Source organism: Ambystoma mexicanum, chromosome 9 (genome assembly GCF_040938575.1).
Source record: "Ambystoma mexicanum isolate Mex_15411 chromosome 9, UKY_AmexF1_1, whole genome shotgun sequence".
In the NCBI taxonomy this organism is placed as follows: Eukaryota; Metazoa; Chordata; class Amphibia; order Caudata; family Ambystomatidae; genus Ambystoma; species Ambystoma mexicanum.
The window spans coordinates 266,488,155-266,507,124 of NC_090931.1; the positions used below are offsets into that span (position 1 = coordinate 266,488,155).

General features: G+C 43.7%; 1 protein-coding gene across 3 annotated transcripts in view; it reads right to left on the reverse strand.

Moving 5' to 3' along the window:
• Window positions 1-3,417: 3,417 nt before the first annotated feature.
• RABEP1 (rabaptin, RAB GTPase binding effector protein 1) overlaps window positions 3,418-18,970 on the reverse strand; it is a 1,480,178-nt gene continuing 1,464,625 nt past the window's right edge. The window contains exons 18-19 of one of the 3 annotated variants that reach the window (XM_069614604.1): window positions 16,552-16,631; window positions 3,418-4,264 (exon numbers count right to left, since the gene is read on the reverse strand). In XM_069614604.1, coding sequence (XP_069470705.1) covers window positions 16,557-16,631 — 75 coding nt within the window. In that variant the 3' untranslated portion in view covers window positions 3,418-4,264; window positions 16,552-16,556. The remainder of the gene's footprint in view (window positions 4,265-16,551; window positions 16,632-18,970) is intronic. The other 2 variants (XM_069614603.1, XM_069614605.1) reach the window with 2 other exon arrangements.

Genomic DNA, 18,970 nt, shown 5'->3' on the forward strand with positions numbered 1-18,970 from the left:
GACAGGTTTCATATCATCCATCTACGAGTAAACTAAATTGTGACTCCAACTTCTGTCTTGATATCTTAGGGCTTAGTTCCCACAAGTGTGTACTGGCCTTTTACATTTTGGACTTTTAAGGCAGATATAGTCTTCCCTGTATCAATCTGTTTGCCAACTAGGACCTCTTTGTGCAGGTATAGGTGCCCAAAACAAACCATCTGCCACTTTAAGCAATACACTTTTTTAACCAGGTCAGGGCCTATAGTACCATGCAATAGCACAGGGAGCATACATTCAAGTTGCAAGCTACTAGTCAGCCCTACAAAAGTCACTTGTCACCTCCATTATATACATAAACACAGCAAACCATAAAGTACTCACCAAGAGTCAAATATCACTAGCCAATGGTACACATTTTGCGCCCTGCATTCGCATACGTTTTTAATTTCTATGACCCTTAGCTCATGCATGTGTGTATCTCTTGTTCTTGCTGGAATAAAGGGAAAGGCCGTTTGGTATATCATTGGTCTTTAGTGTACCATTGTATGTTTATTTACATTTGTCTTCGCTACTGCCACACACAGGACCTCCAGAAAAAGGTGTCAGCAATTTTAGCAACCATCTGAAATTCCCCCAGTAAACTGATTCATAACTGTCCAGCTTACAGGATTTGTCCCTTCCCAGGTGCAGAGACTGAGCTAATGCTTCAATGTACTGCACTTCACCCGCAAGTAGGAACTGGCAGTCTCTGTCCTTCAAGAAAGCAACTGCCTGCATGTTACAAATAGGTTTGCAATGTACTTGCTCTCTTGCATAACCAAAGTCGACTTTGTATCATAAGTATCGTATCATAAGGTCATATATGTTTGACTTAAAATAAGCAATTTGTATGTATCCTTTCTTGTGGACAGGTTGTATTGTATCTAAAGGTTGCCTTATTCCTGTGCTAAATAACATCAATGAGCATGGATGCATTAACTAAGCAAATATATTACTTCGGGGTAGGGCCTCCCATGTGTACTTACTCATAATAAACTAGCAGAGTAAACATATCTCAAAATGTCTTGTATAGTGATTGCTTCAGGCCATAGCATTAACATTGCCATTTCCACTGAAAGCTCTAGAAAAAGTAAATAATTAAATGTAGCTCTCTTGTTCCTCTCCGAAATCTCTATACAGGCACTTAACTAAGTTGATTCTCAAGTATGCCTTAATCAGGGCAGCTGAAATAGATCACCCACAAGTTAGGACCCAGCACAAGATGACTTCCTTCCTTACAAGGTTGCATATATAAGGAGTTCCTGAAAGTATCCCACTTACAGCTACTGGCCACTTCCTTTTTCCCACCCCGGGATGCATATCATATGCCAGTGTCTGTGCATGCGCATTGGGAGGAAGTATTTGGTACAACTTACCTCCCATATTTGAAGTGCAAAGAAGAATTTACGACCTGTTATTCCAGTTTTCAAATCACACAAGATGCATATTTTTATACCTTTTATTGGACTAACTGAAAATACTATGCAGAGATTGACCAACACATTAGGTTTCGAAGCCCCACAGACTTCATTAACATTGTAGTGGAATCACTACAATGTCCTGACACTATTTAGAGGCTGCAGAACACATTTTTAGACTGTGTGAGGAAAATGCAATACTAACCCTATTTCCCAATTACATGTTGTCAAACGTCTCACCTCAATATGCCACTTAAGATAACATCAGTAATATTAAGAAACTAGCGTGCCCACCTTAGAACTGCCCGGGCCTAACAATAGTTACATGTGAAAATGATTTGTTTTTTCTTTCTTTCGTTAAATGCAACTCGCAGAAGGTGTACTTTTTCCAAACCATTGTGTTCCCTGCTTTCAGGAGTTTTATGGTCTTTTAGATCAGACAGCAATTTTAGGCACACATTCCATGAATACTGTTCCTCCAGCCAATGAAGTTTAAAATGTTCCTTTTCGTTTTGCGTATGATCTGTGTGGTGGTTTTCTTTTACTAATCATTTCACTCTGCAACAACTAATGAAGTTTGTGGGACTTAGAAAGCTAATGCTTTGCTCCATCTCTGCATAGAATGTTCAGTTAGTCCAACAAAAAAGGTATCAAAACCGGCATTGTGTGCAATATTTGAGAAACAAAGGGAACTCTGCATATCCCAGCAGGTGTAAGGTACGAAGAGGTCTGCGTTTTTCCACATCATCTTGTCTGTGCCGTGCAGCAATGCAAAAAAAGCAGTGGGCTGACACAAGAGGCCCTTTGTGTCGAGGCCCACTGGAAATCTCCATTGCTCACTAATGAGCAGCAGGTTTGGATGGATAGCAAGAAGCAAATACTGCATAGTAATTACCCTCGCCCCTCATACAACATACCAACACAGAACCATGAAAGTCTTTGTTTCTGTTATTCAAATTTTTCTCAGCTGGTACCATTTGAAACAAAACCCTGTTCGGAATGCAGATCAAATCAACAATGTAGGAGCCAGACAATATGTGGTTATCAAATGTTGGCCATACTTGCCTGTCTTGCACTTGAGGCCAGTGTATCTACCCTAAAGCTTGTGTCTGAAGGGTTTACTTGTGACATGTTTTCCAATTATTCCGCTACTGCAAAATAATCTAGATGCTTGTTATGTACTTTCCTTCACACTGAAGACCTGCATGAACGCCAGACTTTATAACACCGTCATTATGCAGTAATAAGAAGTTAACTGAAAAGCTTGTGGCAACTATACACTGAAAACACAATGCTGCCACGGAGGGGTGCTTAGCGCTCCACGTACTGAAAGCTCAATACTTAAGAGAATGACCTATGGGAATAGGAAAATAATTATCCTCCAACACTGGGTCTCTTACCAACTACAAGCAATAAAGCCAGTCACTCAGGAAGCCTAGTTCGAAGTGCTGGAAACACATTTATAAGACACCTATTTGTTATTTTCCTAAATGGGTGTATGGCTTATAACAGCAATAATGACTTCAGGGTCAGGCATTCCCTCTTTTGTAATAGACTGCTGAATTAGGGGTCCGTTTGATGAGTATTGCAAACCAATCAGACAGAAAATGTTCATTCCTTGAGGAAGGTTCCATTTGAAAAGCTCTTGCATCTGTAGCCATACACGTATCCACCATGCAGTAGTGATGGGAGCTTCCCACAATGTTCGGCTTCAACTCTGAAAGGAAGGGTGTCCTCCACAGCAACAGGGGCTGCACGTTTCTACACTACCTTTGGAAAAACCAAGACATCCGCGTGCAGCAACGCTGACACATACCATGTTTTTGGGTTTAGCTGAAGCACTGGCAGCCTTCACAGTCACTGTATTTACTACGGTTTGGAGGATTACAATTTGCATACACTCTTTCCACTCTTCATTAGTCAGAAAACAAAAAATCATTCACATTATGTTTTTCACATTATTTACAGACAAATATGATACAATTTCAAAACTGATTTATATTAACGAAATCTTAATACAAAAACGTTAGCAGATAGTTTAACTTAAATCTTAATTATATGTCAGTTCTTACATTTGTTTACATTTACTGCATTGATGAATAAATAATAAGCCTTGTTAGCTGAACCAGACAACCCAGATATTAGCAAGAAGTTGCCCAGAAATGTCAGACGAGACAGTCATGCAACACTTCTCGACTCACAGCCAGGGACACGATCAATGGCTTGTTAACAAATTCAGATTATTTTAATATAAAATATTCATACAGCAAACTATACATGGCTTCGACTGAACGCTAGCTAAATGCTGTCTTACTAACTAGCTTAAACCAAACCTGTAAATTTGAACCAGATTTCTCCTTTTTAACAGAAATGTCCTGTTACCAATAGCTAAGTTGTGATTTAAGGAAATGTGATTACAAATCAATACATTTGAAGAAACTGGCCAAATAAAAACACACACTTCATTATGAGAGGTGACATGTCCCTTGCAGTGGGTATCACACAGCTTAGTGTTCCCATTAGAGAGGACCCCACACACTGCAGCAATCTCCTCTTCTCACTCATACAAAGGCTCTCCTCCTCCTAGCCATCCATCCTATAAGTCGCTGATCCCTTTACATATCCAGAAGCACCTTCTCTTCCAGATAAAGTTAAATAATAATGAAAGTTACTATTGAGTGTTAAAAAAACTCCAACAGTTTTTCATCCCTTCTTTCAAAATGTCATGTTTCAGGTAATTGATTAATGTCAGTGAGTTTGGTGTCATTCAGAATTGCACGGATTCCCTCCAAAGAATCTGCTTGTCGGATCCTCTCCAACTGCACCTGGAAAAGAAACGAGAATGTGTTAAATATTCTTGTAATCTCCATATATACGCACACAAGTATATTTCTGTGTATCCAATAATGCAGGGCTTCATTCATTGACGACACATGTGCAGGTGCTGAAGTGGGGTCTTACCTAAAATCATGGGGCATCTCAATTCAACAAATGAGTTCACTAGGGGGCTTGACTACTTTTTGTAGGGATGTGGACACAGTTATACACACATTTGTCGCTGTATACAGTTTCTCTATGTATAAAACCTACAAAAAACAAAATAATAAATTACTTACCTTAGGTAATGCTCTTTCTGATGGATTAGTCCATCCTCTCACAGATTCCTGCAAGCACATATACAGCTTCTGAAAAGTTTGCAGCCACCAGGGGATGCATTATGGCACCATTTGGTGGTGTTGGCACACATGACTCTGGGTATGACATCATTGATGGTATATATGGACCGCCTTCACCCTAAGACTTCAGTTCTATCCAGTTTTCCAGCACTCAGTGGCTGAGAAGCTGCAGATATTCCATGGCTAACAAGCATTCCACAATGAGATGTATGTGGGAGGACTATGAGGAATCTGTAGAAGGAAGGACTTATCCCACAGCACAAGCATTTCCAAATGTAAATAAATGTGTTCATGCAATGGTTTCCTTCAACCCACAGATTACAGTTTTCATCTTAGAAAGATTCCCACTCCAGTAACGTATCAAAAGGATGGGGAGACTGAGGCATCGGGCATTCAGATAAGGCAACAAATCTAGGCAATAACGTTTAACTTGTGCAAAAATGCCCATATACCCAGTTGACAATCTTCTACAAAGCAGAGGTAGCTGCCAGGCCTCCAGTGAAATTAGCCCAAGAACTACCGGCACACACTTGCTCGCCAGAGCATAACATACTGGAATGGAGAGAACCATCCATCTGGATAGGGTCTCTTTGCACAAAGCACCTAAAAGATGTCAGTATGGATGTCCTTCTGGACTAAACAATGGGACCTCTCCTCCATCTTTGATGGAAGAGGAGAAAAAGCCACTGGAAAATGAATTCTATCACAACTAACAGAAGGAAGGGTGATACGGCCCTTAAAGACACATTCTGCTTTAAATAAGGGGAGCTATGGCCATTTCAATGAAATGGCCTCTAAGCTCACTTGCATGCCCAGCAGAAGTGATGGTAACCAAGAAGGTCCCCAAGTATGAGCAAACCTAAGGGGCATGATTGCATGGGTTTGAAAGGAGCGGCCACCAAGAAGGCAATATGATATGATATTTTATTTGTATTGCGCTCATACACAAGTGTTTCAGAGCACGACAAGGTAAGGGAGGGGAACAAGGGGGAACAAAAACAACGATCTTACTAGGCCCAGTGACATTGAGAATGTGCAAGTGCACGGAAGAGGGAATGGGGAAAGTGCAAGGGAGTGGTGGAAAGTGCTGAGCAAGGGATAAAACAACAAAATTGGTAGTGCTGCCAGAAAGTTGGCAACTGCAAGGTAAAGGCGCAGACAAGGGTTGTCTAAGTGCAAGTAGGGGGACTATAGGGTGACGGATACAGAACCAACTGCAGGGTTGATGGGAGGCAGTGCGGGTGTGTGGCTTGGTGGGCATGGACCTGAACCCGAACAAGAGAGGGTAACCAGAAGCCTGGTGCCAAGCAGAGCAGATCAGCAGGGGAGAGGAAGAGCAAAGGCAGAAGCAAAAAGGAAGATCTTGAGGTGCTTCCGGAACCGGAATGGTTCTCCTCAAGTTTCAGAGAGGCTGTTCCAGAGGGAGGCCCCAGCCGAGCAAAGAGATCTACCACCAACTCGTTCCTTGGAGAAGCGACTAACCCTGAGGTGGAGGTGGAGGAGCGGAGAGCTTGAGAAGGAAGGTATTTATGGAGGGAGAGTTGAAGGTAGTATGGACTCAGACCCCAGAAAGCCTTGTGGACAATGCAAAGGGTATTAAATGTAATCCTTGCAGCCACTGGGAGCCAATTAAGAGATTCCAGGGCTGGAGAGATAAGATCTCAGCGCTTGAGGCCAAAGACAAGTCTTGCAGTTCTGTCCTGGATGAGTTGCAAAGGGCGGCGAGTAGAAGCAGGCAGATTTAGGAAGAGGCTGTTGCAGTAATCCAGCCTAGAGAGAATCAGGGCTTGAGAGACAGTGAGCTTCTGGGGGAAGGAGAGGAAAGGAAGAATACCTCTAAGGAGATGCAGTTGGTAGTTAAACTTGTCAGAGATGTGAGGAGAAAATGAGAGTGCAGAGTTGAAGATGACCCCCCAAGGTTCTTAACATCACAGGTAGGGGCATGGAAAGGGCAAAGGGAGGCCGGCCATAGAGAGACGTGAAAGGAGGGTGCAGGTGTGCCGATGAGGAGAATCTCAGTCTTACTGGCATTAAGGCAGAGATCGTTGGTGGCACACCACTCCTGGATAGCAGGCAGACAGTCTGCAATGAAAGAAGGAGAAGAGGTGGCAGAGGGAAGCCTGAAAATGAGCTGAGTGTCATCCGCACAGCATTGAAAGTTAGGGCAGAGAGCGGCAAGACGGTGGGCAAGGGGTGCCAGGTATTGGTTGATGAGCCAGGGAGAGAGGCTATACCCATGGGGAACACCACAGGTAGAGAGTGAGATAGAGGAAAGGAAAAACCCAAGTTGGACCTGGGAGGGTCAATTAGAGAAGAAAGAAGTCAGTCAGGCCAGAGCCTGATGAGTGATCCCCAGGTTATCACAGAGACGGTTGAGCAGGATGGCATGGTTTACTGTGTCAAAGGCAGAAGAGAGATCGAGTAGTATGAGGAGAGAAGGGATGTTAGAGTCGAGTTTGGAGAGTAGGTCTTCACGATGTTCAGGAGAGCAGTTTCTGTGCTTCTGGCAGCTCTGAAGCCAGGCTGATGGTCATGGAGAAAACCAACTGAATCAATGTGAAAATTAAGCTGGGAGATGTCCAGCTTATTCAGAAGTTTGCCCAGGAAGGGAACAATGGTTTTGAATTCCATGCAGGAACACACTCGCTTGGTGGAAACCTACTCTTTAAAAATGCCTAACAATGGCTACAGTAAAGCAAGACAAGGAGCGTGTGATGACTAATATGGTGGCCAATTACCCTCCAAGTGTGAAAATATGAACTCCATTCTGGGCCAATCAAAACAATAATTAAAGCACAGAGTAGGTTGATTAAGACAACATATCCAGTCCTTTATATCGGCACCAGATGCAAAACGTGGCCCACCTGTAGGCAAAGATAGGCTTGGTCGCTGGTCTCCTGGCTAAAAGAAAAACATCCAGGATGTCAGACAGGTTCCATTACTAGGTTGACCCTTCAGCCAAGTATGCCCACTTTCTTTGGGAGGTACAATGGTTGACAAAAGCAAATGTTCGTAAGCTCAGAGTGAAACATCTGGGGATATCATGTTCAAAGTTGAAGTCTCCTGAGAACCAGAGGAATGACAGCAATTGGTGGGACTGCATAGAGATCAACATTCCACTCCACAATCAATGCGCCCAACACTGCCCCCATTGGGGAAATTCACTGGAGTACTTCTGGTTAAGGCCTGAAGCAAAGCTATCTTCTTGGGCGTGGGGGAGGAGTGCCACCAGGAGGCAACGATCTCCTCTAGGACTCCCCAGACTCAACTTCCACTTTTAGGTGACCAACAAACGCCTGCTCATGGAATGTGCCACAACATTCTCTATCGCAGCCGGTGGGCTGCCAACAAGAAGTTGTTCTCCAGAGCTCAGTACCACAGTCGAATGGCCTCTCTGTGGAGAGGCAGTGACCTCAAACCACTATTCTTTTTGATGTAGTTCATAGTCACAGTTTTGTCCATCAGAACCCAAGCAACTATGCCTAACACTGATAGCGATCTAATGGTCTGAAGTTCCTGGAGAAAGATGTGGTCTTTAGATTCCGCCAGAGTCCAATGGCTGCTCACCGTAAGCTTGTCCAAGTCAGTGCCCCATCCCTTCAAGGAGGAGTATGTTCCCCTTTGAGATAGTAATATCCTGCCCAAGGTCTGGAGAAAATCCATCATTTTGACCTGAATCTGGGACCACTGGTGCAAAGCAGGCACTGACGGAACCTTATGTGAAACAGGCCTCTGTAACAAGAACAATTCAAAAAGCCACGAGGCCTAGATAGCATATAAAAATCAAGCCATGGGGACTGTCTATGAAACAGCTAGACCATCTGAAAAATATTTTTAACATACAGTCCCCAGAGGGTGGACGGAATCCCTTCCTGAGCATGCGTCTAGAAAGAACCCAATGAACCGCAGGATCTGAGAGGGAGCAATGTGTGACTTTCTGAAATTGAGTCAATAGCCCAAACTGCGTAGCGCACATGCAGAACAAGCACTCCAAGAATTACTCCGGGAGGAAGGACAGCATATATAAATAATCCAAGGAGGAAAAGATGTGAATTTGGTCTACGTTGAGAAAAATGTCCATCACAGCCAACAGCTTGTTGAAAGCCATTAGGGCAGAGGATGGGTTGAATGGCAGCACTTCAAATTGGTAGCAAGTGGCCATTACCACAAACTACATGCCGTTTCAGTGCTTCTGAACAGTGGCCATGTGATAGTAGGTAACCTAGAGATGGAGGAATACCAGCAAGTCCTGAATGTCCAGAGACTTAAGGATCTAGGCAAGGATCAGAATGTAAACATGTTCTTATATTGGTACAAGTTGGGCAGCCACAGATCTAAAATGGGCCTAAGGCCCCTGTAATCCTTTAGCACCAGAAAATAGTGGGATTACCATCACTCCCCCCCCCCCCCACTCGTACACAGGCTTGAGTTCGAAGGCGGCATTTGCAAGGAGTAGAGCAACTTCCTACAGCAGGAGGATACCTAGGGATGGTTCTATGTTCTTTCATTGTCCGTCATTTTTACAACTGCCTTTTAAAAAATTACAAAAAAGGTAATCAAATTATTTTTTGGGGGGCGTTTATACCCCCCAAACCCCCCCTAACCCAACTATTTTTAACTATTCCCAACCCCTTATATGCCCTTCCCTTCCCTCCCTCCAAATAATTCCGATAACCTTTTTCATCATTTTGTACTTGTTTAAAAGGCAGTCGTAAAAATGACGAGCTGAAACAACAATATACCCTAGGGATATAGGGCAGAGGTTTGTCTGGAGGCGAAGGTGGAATGGAAGGCGGTAACGCTGTGAAATGCCCTGCAAGGACCAGGGATTGAACATGGTTTTGATACACTCCAGAAGAAACAGACCACCTTCGCCACAAGGTGAAGAATAGGCTTAGGGCAAATTTAAGCGGCATAAAGACTGACGCAGAGGTGTTACCAGTGTGTACAGTTCTCCCCTCGGAATGACATATGTAGCACTTCTGCTGCTGTCTATCCTGGAACACCTGTCCCGCGCCTCTTTGGGCAAATGAAGAGAAGGAAGAAAAGGAGCAACCCTTCAAAAAATATGTTGAAGGTTGCGTGACTGCCTGATGGAAGGACTTGGCTAAGGGCTTGAAGTTATCCAACCATTGGCCTTTGACCAAAAAGGTCAGCCCCCTCAAAGAGGATGTCCACTAACTTTGTTTTGATGTGAAAAGTAAACCCAGAGGCTGAGGCACAAGACACAGCCTTGCATTATGGAAGCAGAACGTTTGACCTCCTTTTCCCGGGATGAGCCGGTGGTGAGTGTGGAGTGTGTGAGTGTGGTGGTGAGCTATTGAGGCATAAAGGACAAAGCAGCCGTTGGCTCAGAGAAGGCTTCAAGCATCTTCTACTTGAATTATTTGTATTCCTCTGGTATGGAGAAGGCAGTGGTGAACATTTCCAGATAAAGGTATGTGGTGTTGCAGATTCAGAAGCAGGAGAGTGGAGTCTTGTCCATGAAGAGAAAGAAGAATGAAGGCTGGAGGACAAAGAAACTCGGGAATGGACCTCTTACACATCTTCTTCGTCTTATTGGCCAGAGATTCCTCCAAATACTTTTGAGTTGAAGGTTTGAAAGAGTTTGGAGCCTTAGTAGGGGTCTTTATTTTGTGACACATTCCCTTATAATGTTTGTGAGCATGGACTGATAGAAGGGTCTGTGTTGTGACCGATTCCAGACAAACGCAGTGCAGGGGTGCATTTCACACCACCAAGCTTCCTGCCGGGCTCCTCCCTTACTGGGCTTAAAGTCAGGGAGAGACATGTTGCTATTCCAATTTAAAGCTAAGGCATTACAGAAGCAGCGTTCTGAGCATGCAGAGAAAAGTAACTGTGCTCTACCTATGATTTAGCATTCCAAGACACATGGTAACAACGATGCTAAGTGGAGATGACTCTTACTAGTGGCTTAAGCCAGACTTGTACATTGGGGAGAGATTTCTAAGGGGAAGAATCTGTCAGGAAGGAATAGTTAAAGTTCCTCATTGTAGTGACTGCTGTACTCATAGTCGTTAGTCACCTTTCTCCATACTTGTGGGATGCTGCCTCAACTAGAACATGACCATAGCATTCTGTGCATTGAAATTTAGAAAAAACAAAAGCTGAGGGCACAGGCACAACCACGTGCTGACCCTCCCCTCACCCACCCCTCTGTTCCCTTTTGCAAGAGGCATTATGTCCTATTACTGACACTTTGTAGCAGGGAGGCTTTGCACTCAGTAGAGTAGTGCCTATGGTGATCAACTTTAACATACACCTACTCCCAGCCTCTTTCCTCAATATTTACGTGAAGCTTCTAAGCATTAACAAGAAATGAGGAGAAGAAGCTAAATGAAAACAATTATAGTGGTTCTGAAAAAACACGGCATGCTTGGCATCGCTCTTGAACTTTGATCAAGAGGAAAGTGTGTGGAGTAGAAAACTTTGCAAATCTCAGCGAGTGGAACATGCCTCTGGAAAGCCACTAAAGTAGCCCTAGCTTGTAAAATGTGTGCATGGTAGCGATTTGGTAGTTGAAGTTTTGAAAAATGTCAGTATGCAAGGAACGACTTGCATGGCTATGATGGCCTCAGCCACTTGGGAGCCAGGGTAGGAACCCTGTATGGGACAAAGCATCTGTAGAAGAACTGCTTTATCTGCAGCACTCAAGGTGGAATTTGAGTGCTCTTGTTCCATGAAGGTTATAAACAACCACTTTTCGGCCACCCATGGAATTGGGTAAAAAGAAGCAAATATATTTCCTGCTTTGAATGCAACTCTTTGAGTATGGAGAACCACCTTGATCTTGTGAAATTGAATGAAAGGTCCCTGCAGCTTTGGGCCATACATTTGCTGATATGTCTTGCTGAAGTGGAGGCAACAAGAAATGCCTTCCATGTCACCAGACTGATGTCTGCCAAAGCCATGCGCTCAAAAGCTTTGTGCCGAGGAGAGCAAGTACTACATTGAGTTCCCAGTGGGGACGACCACTTGACTCCTGGAAACAGTGTAGCGAGTTCATCAAAACCTCTTTTAACCACTGGATTCTACAGAGAAAAAACATGACCAGCTTAATTGTTATGAGCACCCACTGCTAAGAGATGTGTGGCCCAAGTCAAGTTTAGGGCCTGATGTGGCTCAGCTGGCTCTGAAAGAAAGAACGCCGTCAAGGGATGGTTGAAGGGGATTTCAATTCTTCCACAGAGACTCATAGAAGAAGATACCCAATTTTGTGTTGGTCTCTTAGGATTTCAATGTCTTCAGATGAAAGCCCTACATGGCTATGTGTGAAGTTCTCAATGACCAATGAGCTAAGGAAAGCAAATGATGGGGGAGGGGTGGAGGATTAGCCCCCTGCCCCCCACATCCACTGGCTCAAGACAAAGTACCTGGTCAGGTTCATCTATTAAGTCCAGAAGGTCTGAAAACAAATACCTCATTGGTCAAAAGGTGGCACCAGGAGCATCCTGCAATTTGGAGACTGTATAAGATTGTGGACTACTTTGTAGATTAGAAGCATGGAGGGGAAAGCATACAGAAATATGCTCCCCCCTACCCCCCATGAAGTAGAAAAGTGTCCTTCAGCAATAGATCTCGCAAAATGTCTTGAGAAACAAAGGGGGCTTTCAGGGATCTGCACTGTGGAAAGGTCCAGTAGCGGAGAACCTGAGGAACTGAAGCTCTATTTCATCACATCTTTGTCCAACTGCCACTTCTGAAGAGCCTGTGAGATGCTAAGCTAATTAATTTCTAAACTGAAGGAGCAGACCAGGTGATTGGCTTGAGGACAAATCTGTTGGGGCCACAGGCGCTTTTCCTTCCTTGGCCTTCGTTCTTGGAAGTCCCTTCCAGTGGATCTACGACAAACTGAACCTTTGTCAATTTTCCGGAAAAAAAATGAAAAATGACCTTTTCCTGCAATTCCGTAGTTTAATACATAGGTACTAAGCCTATAATCAGTGCAGCCTACGACCCACTATTTGTGTTGACTTCTCACCTGTGCCCAGATGCAGATTATGCCCGGACACCTATGGGGTCTGCGTGTTAGAAATGCTAAAATCAATCAATCAAAATCACAGACCAATGTCAACAGTTGGATGACTAGATTAATATGTCCACTCTACTTTCTGCATGACCATTTTTTTGTCTGCGAGAATAAACCCATGCTGGCCCTGGAAGATGGAATGAAAAGCCTGAAAGGCTATGAAAATGTACATTTTGTCTCAACAAATTGATATGCAATTTCTTCTTCTGAGAGGTCCACAGATCGTGAATCTTCCAATGACCCAAGGTAGCACTCCACTCCGACAGTGTGTCGTTTGTTGACATAGAGTAGGCAGGTTCCAGGGAATAGAAAGGGCCCCAGTGCCCACACCGAAAGGTGGGGGAGGCTGATACCATCATTCAATGTCTTCCAGCATTGTGTTGGAAATAGCCACCTTGGAAGACTGTGGGTGAGAGTCCTGTATCATGTACACTCCCTGAGTATGGAAACGCCAGGACACAAATGCCATGAAGCCCAAAAGCCTCTGAAACAACATAGCTGGGAACGCTGGTTTGGAGTGGAAAACAGTGCAGAGTTGGGTAATGGCTTCCTATGTGTCTTTCAGCTATCTGATGAATGACAGGTGCTGAGTGGGTTCCAGTGACAACTTGCATCAGTTGATAAAGAGGGCAAGCAAAAATACATGACCTAGAACCTTACTGGAGAGGCTTTGGAAGGAGAGAGAGCTCTCACAAGCAAGTTGTCCAGGTTGAGCTATATGTGTATACCGGTGGAGAATGGCCACAATCATTCTCATAAGCTTTAAGAAGACACTGGGAGCAGCACTAAGGCCAAATGGGAGTACCCTATATGGTACTCCAGAGCAAATGGTAAACATGTTCGATAAGGGGTCAGATGGGAATGTGCACACACAGAGCCTTTCTCCCTGCTGATGAGAAGACAGTATCTGAATATTTAGAGGGCAAGGCGAACATTTAAGAGAAAGAGATTGAGGATTAGCATTCAACTAGCTTTGCCCTCTTTTTGGACTTTGACCAGGTGAGAATAAAACCCTTGAAAACACCCCCCCCCACACACACACACGCACACACACACCCCTCCCCCCCCACCGTTGGGTTCACTAGCGCTTCCATGGAGGAACAACCTTTGCTCCAGGTTCCTCTTTTGGAGCCCTCTGGGCTTGGAATTATTGGACACAATCTGACCTTTGTGAGGAATCCATATTTGGTTTGTGAGCATTTTAGAGATGGCCATAACTGATTTGGATGTAAGGGTGTTAGCCTTGTTGTTAGGCAAGACTTCATCTGCAATGGGATAGAAAAGCCTACGTAATCAAGGGGAGGCTCAGTGCCCTGTCCTCTGCTTTGGAGTACAGGATGGTGCTGCACAACCAGCCCTGTCTCTAAATGTTGGAGCCAACACACATGCACCTAGAGGCTGAATCATTATGGTTGACTGCAGCCCATAAGTGGTCCTCCACCCACCTGTTTAACATTAGTCACACCTGCCAAGAACAAATCTCTTTTGTCATATGTCAGGCAGTTGGCAAAATCTACCTTTTCACACCACAGCCTGGCATTGTGGGGTTTGACCCAGACAAACAGAATCTTGTATACCGCTCTGCATGGACGCCGGCCGATTGGTGATCTGGAGCCCTAAAAACTGCTTAATGTCCATTACACACTCAGGTAAGGTTTTGACCCAATACGGTGTATCCTAATTTTCCTATATTACTATTAATATTTGTTTATTGGCTAAAAACAAAGTTTAACCTTAACAATTTATCAGATCATAACATCTCCATTACAAAAACACAAGTAAATCACATTAAAATTCATAATATGAAACAGCAATTAAGATAAAATGTCTACCATTTCATCATTAAGTCCCAATGAATTAAGAAATCACACAACTTTGATTGCTAGCGATATCTGGGAGCCTCTTAAACAACAATTCCAGAAAACTGGCTTGTCAAAGTACTGAGCTATATTTCTGTATTTTAGGAAATAAAAATCTCTCTTTTGAGTCAGTTGGTGACAAATGATTACCAAGGTTTCCAGGGTTTCGGTGTCCTGACAGAATCAGCAGTGAGAGCCCATAGGGCTAGTCATTTTTGTATCTCTTAAGGATTTCTCCAGTTTTGAACAAATTCCAGCAAAAGCTGGTGAAATCCTGCTGCAGCCTTTGACAGGGGAAGAGTCTCCAATGCTGGGCTAATTTCCTCCTACACTTGTGTTCGTGTGTCAAAGGACTGAGGCTCGTCTGCTGAAGACATTTTTCTATCAGGACACACCAGTCAAATAGATTCAAAACTTTCTTCACCCTGGAAGTATTACTCATAAGGTCCACACTTGTCATGCCCAGACCATTAAGCACACCCCCACATAGCATGCTAAAATCATTTAAGGAATCATTCTCCCTCTTTTGCATTGTAGGCCCCAATACAGAGTATAGAGTGTTCTCACACGGCACCAAATGTTTGCGATAAAATGACAGTGTTTTGCATATTTCTACAGATGTTATCCCACTCATACCAAAATCAAACAAATTGGCAGTTGTGGGACCAGAGTTGGGGATTCCCACAAGCCATCTCCATATCCTGCCTTCCATTCTGGTCATAAAGTCAACCACCCAACACAGGTAGATTTCAATACCATAAATCCATTTTGGTAACGCTACACCTAGATAAAATGTAACAAGCGGGATAACCAAATATCTGCAGAACCTATTTTTTTTACACATAGCATCTGAAGAATAATTAAATCAGTCTTCTGTTTGAAATATCTGCCGACTTCACTCTTGTTTGGGGAACCTAGGATGTAAAACCCCAGATAGTTCATTCCGGTGACATTTTCAAGATGTTCCCCTCCAAGCTCCCATTTCCCCTTAACCACAGTTTTTCTTGCAGAGAAGTTCAATACCTTTGTTTTAGTTAGATTGGTTTTCAACAGATTTTCCCCCACATACTTTTCAGAAGGCATTCAATAATCTCTGCAACCCCACTACAGTAGAATCCATCAAGCGGAAAGTAATCCACATATGCTAACCATGAAACTTGTGTCTGGCCTATTTTAGGTGAGATAAAGGAACAAGGCTCTATGGTTTCCCATACATCAGAGACAGAGACTGAAAAGACAGGGAGGCAAGGGTGCACCCCTGTCTTAAACCATTCCATGCGGGAACTTCTTTGCTCGTGTTCCCTGATTTGGTCAGCTTAACCTGAAGCACTGTGCTCTTGTGCAACCTAATAATTAGTTTTAATAAACCTTGCGGAAACCCCCATCTCCTTAATTTGGCCCAGAGCAAATTCCGATTGAAGGCTGCACTATGATCTATAGTGTCCAGTAATAGTCTTGTAACGGCCTTCCTGGATCAAGTCCTGAAAGAAGTCCTGTGGGACTTCCTGAAGCCTGTTTGCCACTGGCTCAGACGCCCAATACTGTTCGCCCAATGTTCCAATGTCTAAGGAGAACAGCGGCAAAGACCTTACTATCAGCATCAACAATTGAAATAGGGCGATAGTTCTGGGGGTCTGAGTGCGTGCCGTGTTAGTATACCGCAAGGATGTAGGATATCGTCCAGGTTAACGGGTAACTTTCCTTAACACAATTATCAGAAAAAGAATATGACAGGATAGTTGCCCACCAATACGAACTTTCCTTGATAACTTATTTGAAAGTTTGTTGGGACCCAGTGCTCTATAATCACTGGATCCTTTAATTATATGCAGGATTCTACCTGGTGAAAAATCTATTCCGTCCTGGAAGCCTTGCTTAGGCTTATCAAGATCATACTTGATTTTCACCTTACCTCTTAGCGTATAATGATTCAAAGTGGAAAACTCAAGCAGTTTTAGGCACTGTGTTTACTTTGACTGCCTTTTGAAAATTAATATAAGCATTGACCCAGGACCAAAAATGGTTACCTTGTTTATTCCTCAGACAATCGAGCATCTGTGAGGAGTCCTGATGTTGGAGTCTCACTCTTTGGCCTTTGGTCCAATTCCTATATTTAAGAGACATTTTTTTAAATGGATTGGATTTCTTTACAAGCTTGATAGCACCTCTGATTTCACACTTTTAATTGGCTATTAGGTCATCATAGGAATGTGAGTTGCCTTTGTCCTGTATGAACATTCTTCCGCCCCACACCTCCCTGTGTAGCAGCCAAGATGGACAAGATCATTTCATCGATACTATCTACTGTAAACACGCCCAGCTTATACTGAAGATTGGTTGTTTCCATCATATACTTAATTTTATCATTACATTTTTCGATGGAATTCTTAGACCATACTGCTCTTTAGCCACCCATGTTACCAATTTCTGGGGCATAAATACCCCTACGGGTAGCAACATGAATATTCAGGGCACAGCTTAAAGTACAATGATTACTGTAGGAAGTTTCTGAATTGCTCAAATCAGAGCAGCTGTTCAACAGAAAACTGTCCATAAAAATATAATCGAGGGTAGATGGGAGAAGTTTCTTACCTGTAACTCCATTTCTCCAGCGTTGGCATCTTTCATGGATTCACATGCTGTGAATATTCCCATTCAGGCTGGGAAACCCCTGTAACTTTGATATAGTAGTTTCCCTATGCAAAAACGGACACCTTGAGTGTCCCATCGACGTCGTTGTGGGTGCTTCTGGCAGCACCAATGGGACGTCGAGTGTATAGCACCGCCCCAGCAGCTTCCCCTCAGATTTTAACCCCTCCAAATGTAGGATGCCCTATAAATGATGTTTGCCTGAGGGAAGAGGCTGGAGGACGCATGTGAATCCATGAAAGATACCAACACTGGAGAAATTGAGTTACAGGTAAGAAACTACTCCCTTCTCCAGCATTGGATCTTTCATGGATTCACATGCTGTGAACAGATTTTGTAGCAGTAAAAGTCTTGGAGATGTATATCAGGCAAACAGGAGGTAGCCTTAAACAGAAATGTACATTAAAGGAAATATTATTGTCCTGAGTGTTCGGCCATGTGTTTTTAAGCATACGTTGGTCGTTTGTACAAACATTTCCTATGCTCCTTACTGTAGTTTTTCACTTTTGTACACATGCAAAATCAGGCAGCAGGGCGCGGCCATTTTGTGATATTCTGATCCGTTGCCGCATCGCCCAAGCTGGACTGCCCTGGCGGCACTAAATCATATCCCCCGTCTCTGAGCCTGACATCACTAGACTAGAACCGCCCATTTCACAACGCCAAAGCACGTCTCGTGTCAATGTTCTCTGCGGTTCAGCTAATGACGTGTCGCCATGGAAATAGCAGGACGCCTCTTTCCTCAATAAGTATAAACAGACCGCTTCACAACAGACATCAGATTTTCTTTTCCATTCCTCTCACTGTCTTTTTTGAGTATTCTGTGCCTTGTTTCTGTGCTCTGGTCAGCTACCTTTGTTGCTTGTAGCCCGTGCGAACAGATACCAGTACCATTACTATATATTATTTTCATTTCACCCACATTGGCAACAATACAGCCCTACCAGTACGAGCCAGAGTATTCCAAGGCGGAATTACTCAAAAGCGGAAGATGCGGAAACGATGGGGCTTCGGACGACAGTTGGGATGACGATTCAACAGATCAAGAGCCTGAGCCTAGTCGCATGGACGACGTTTCCACCCGGTGCACCTGCAATCGGTGCACGCTAATGCCAACCGAGGAGGAGAATTGCTGCTGCTGAGAAAACTCTGGATGCTTATCCTACATATCTGCGTTACCAAACTGCCAGACTTCAGAGCAGCCTGCCTCACATGGTCCGTGTTGCGGATTATGATGGTGCTTATGCACGAACTTCGAGCAACAGTTCGCCCTCGCAATCCAAGTAACGAGTAAGTGCACTTCAGTTGTGATGTCACTTAGGCCACTACCATTTCATGGTTGTCTCCTATATTGTCATATCAAACGAATTTAGTCTTGCAATTCTCTAGTAATAGTCGTATAATAGTTGTTCAATATTGTACAGTGTCTATGTAGCATTTGTACTGGCAACAATGCCATTGGATACAAGAATTGTCATTGGCAACTAAAGTTTAATACACTTATCTTGATCATTTAAAAACAGTTTGCATCTTTCTCTTTCACAGGTGGTACAGGCTGGTTGCCTATTGTTCGTACACATGGTGGCCTCATGGGAGGCTTGGACACCGCATTCGACGAGTAATACCCGCCTGTGTCGTTGGTGCCATTAGAGAAACTTTCCCCAGTGACAACTGTCCCTACAGGGGATTTTCCCTCACTGTGCTGCAACCAGAACTTTACAATATGTAGTACATTTGTCCCATCAAAATAATTAAAAAAATAAAGCACAACAGAACTTTTATCAATGCTTGTTTCAG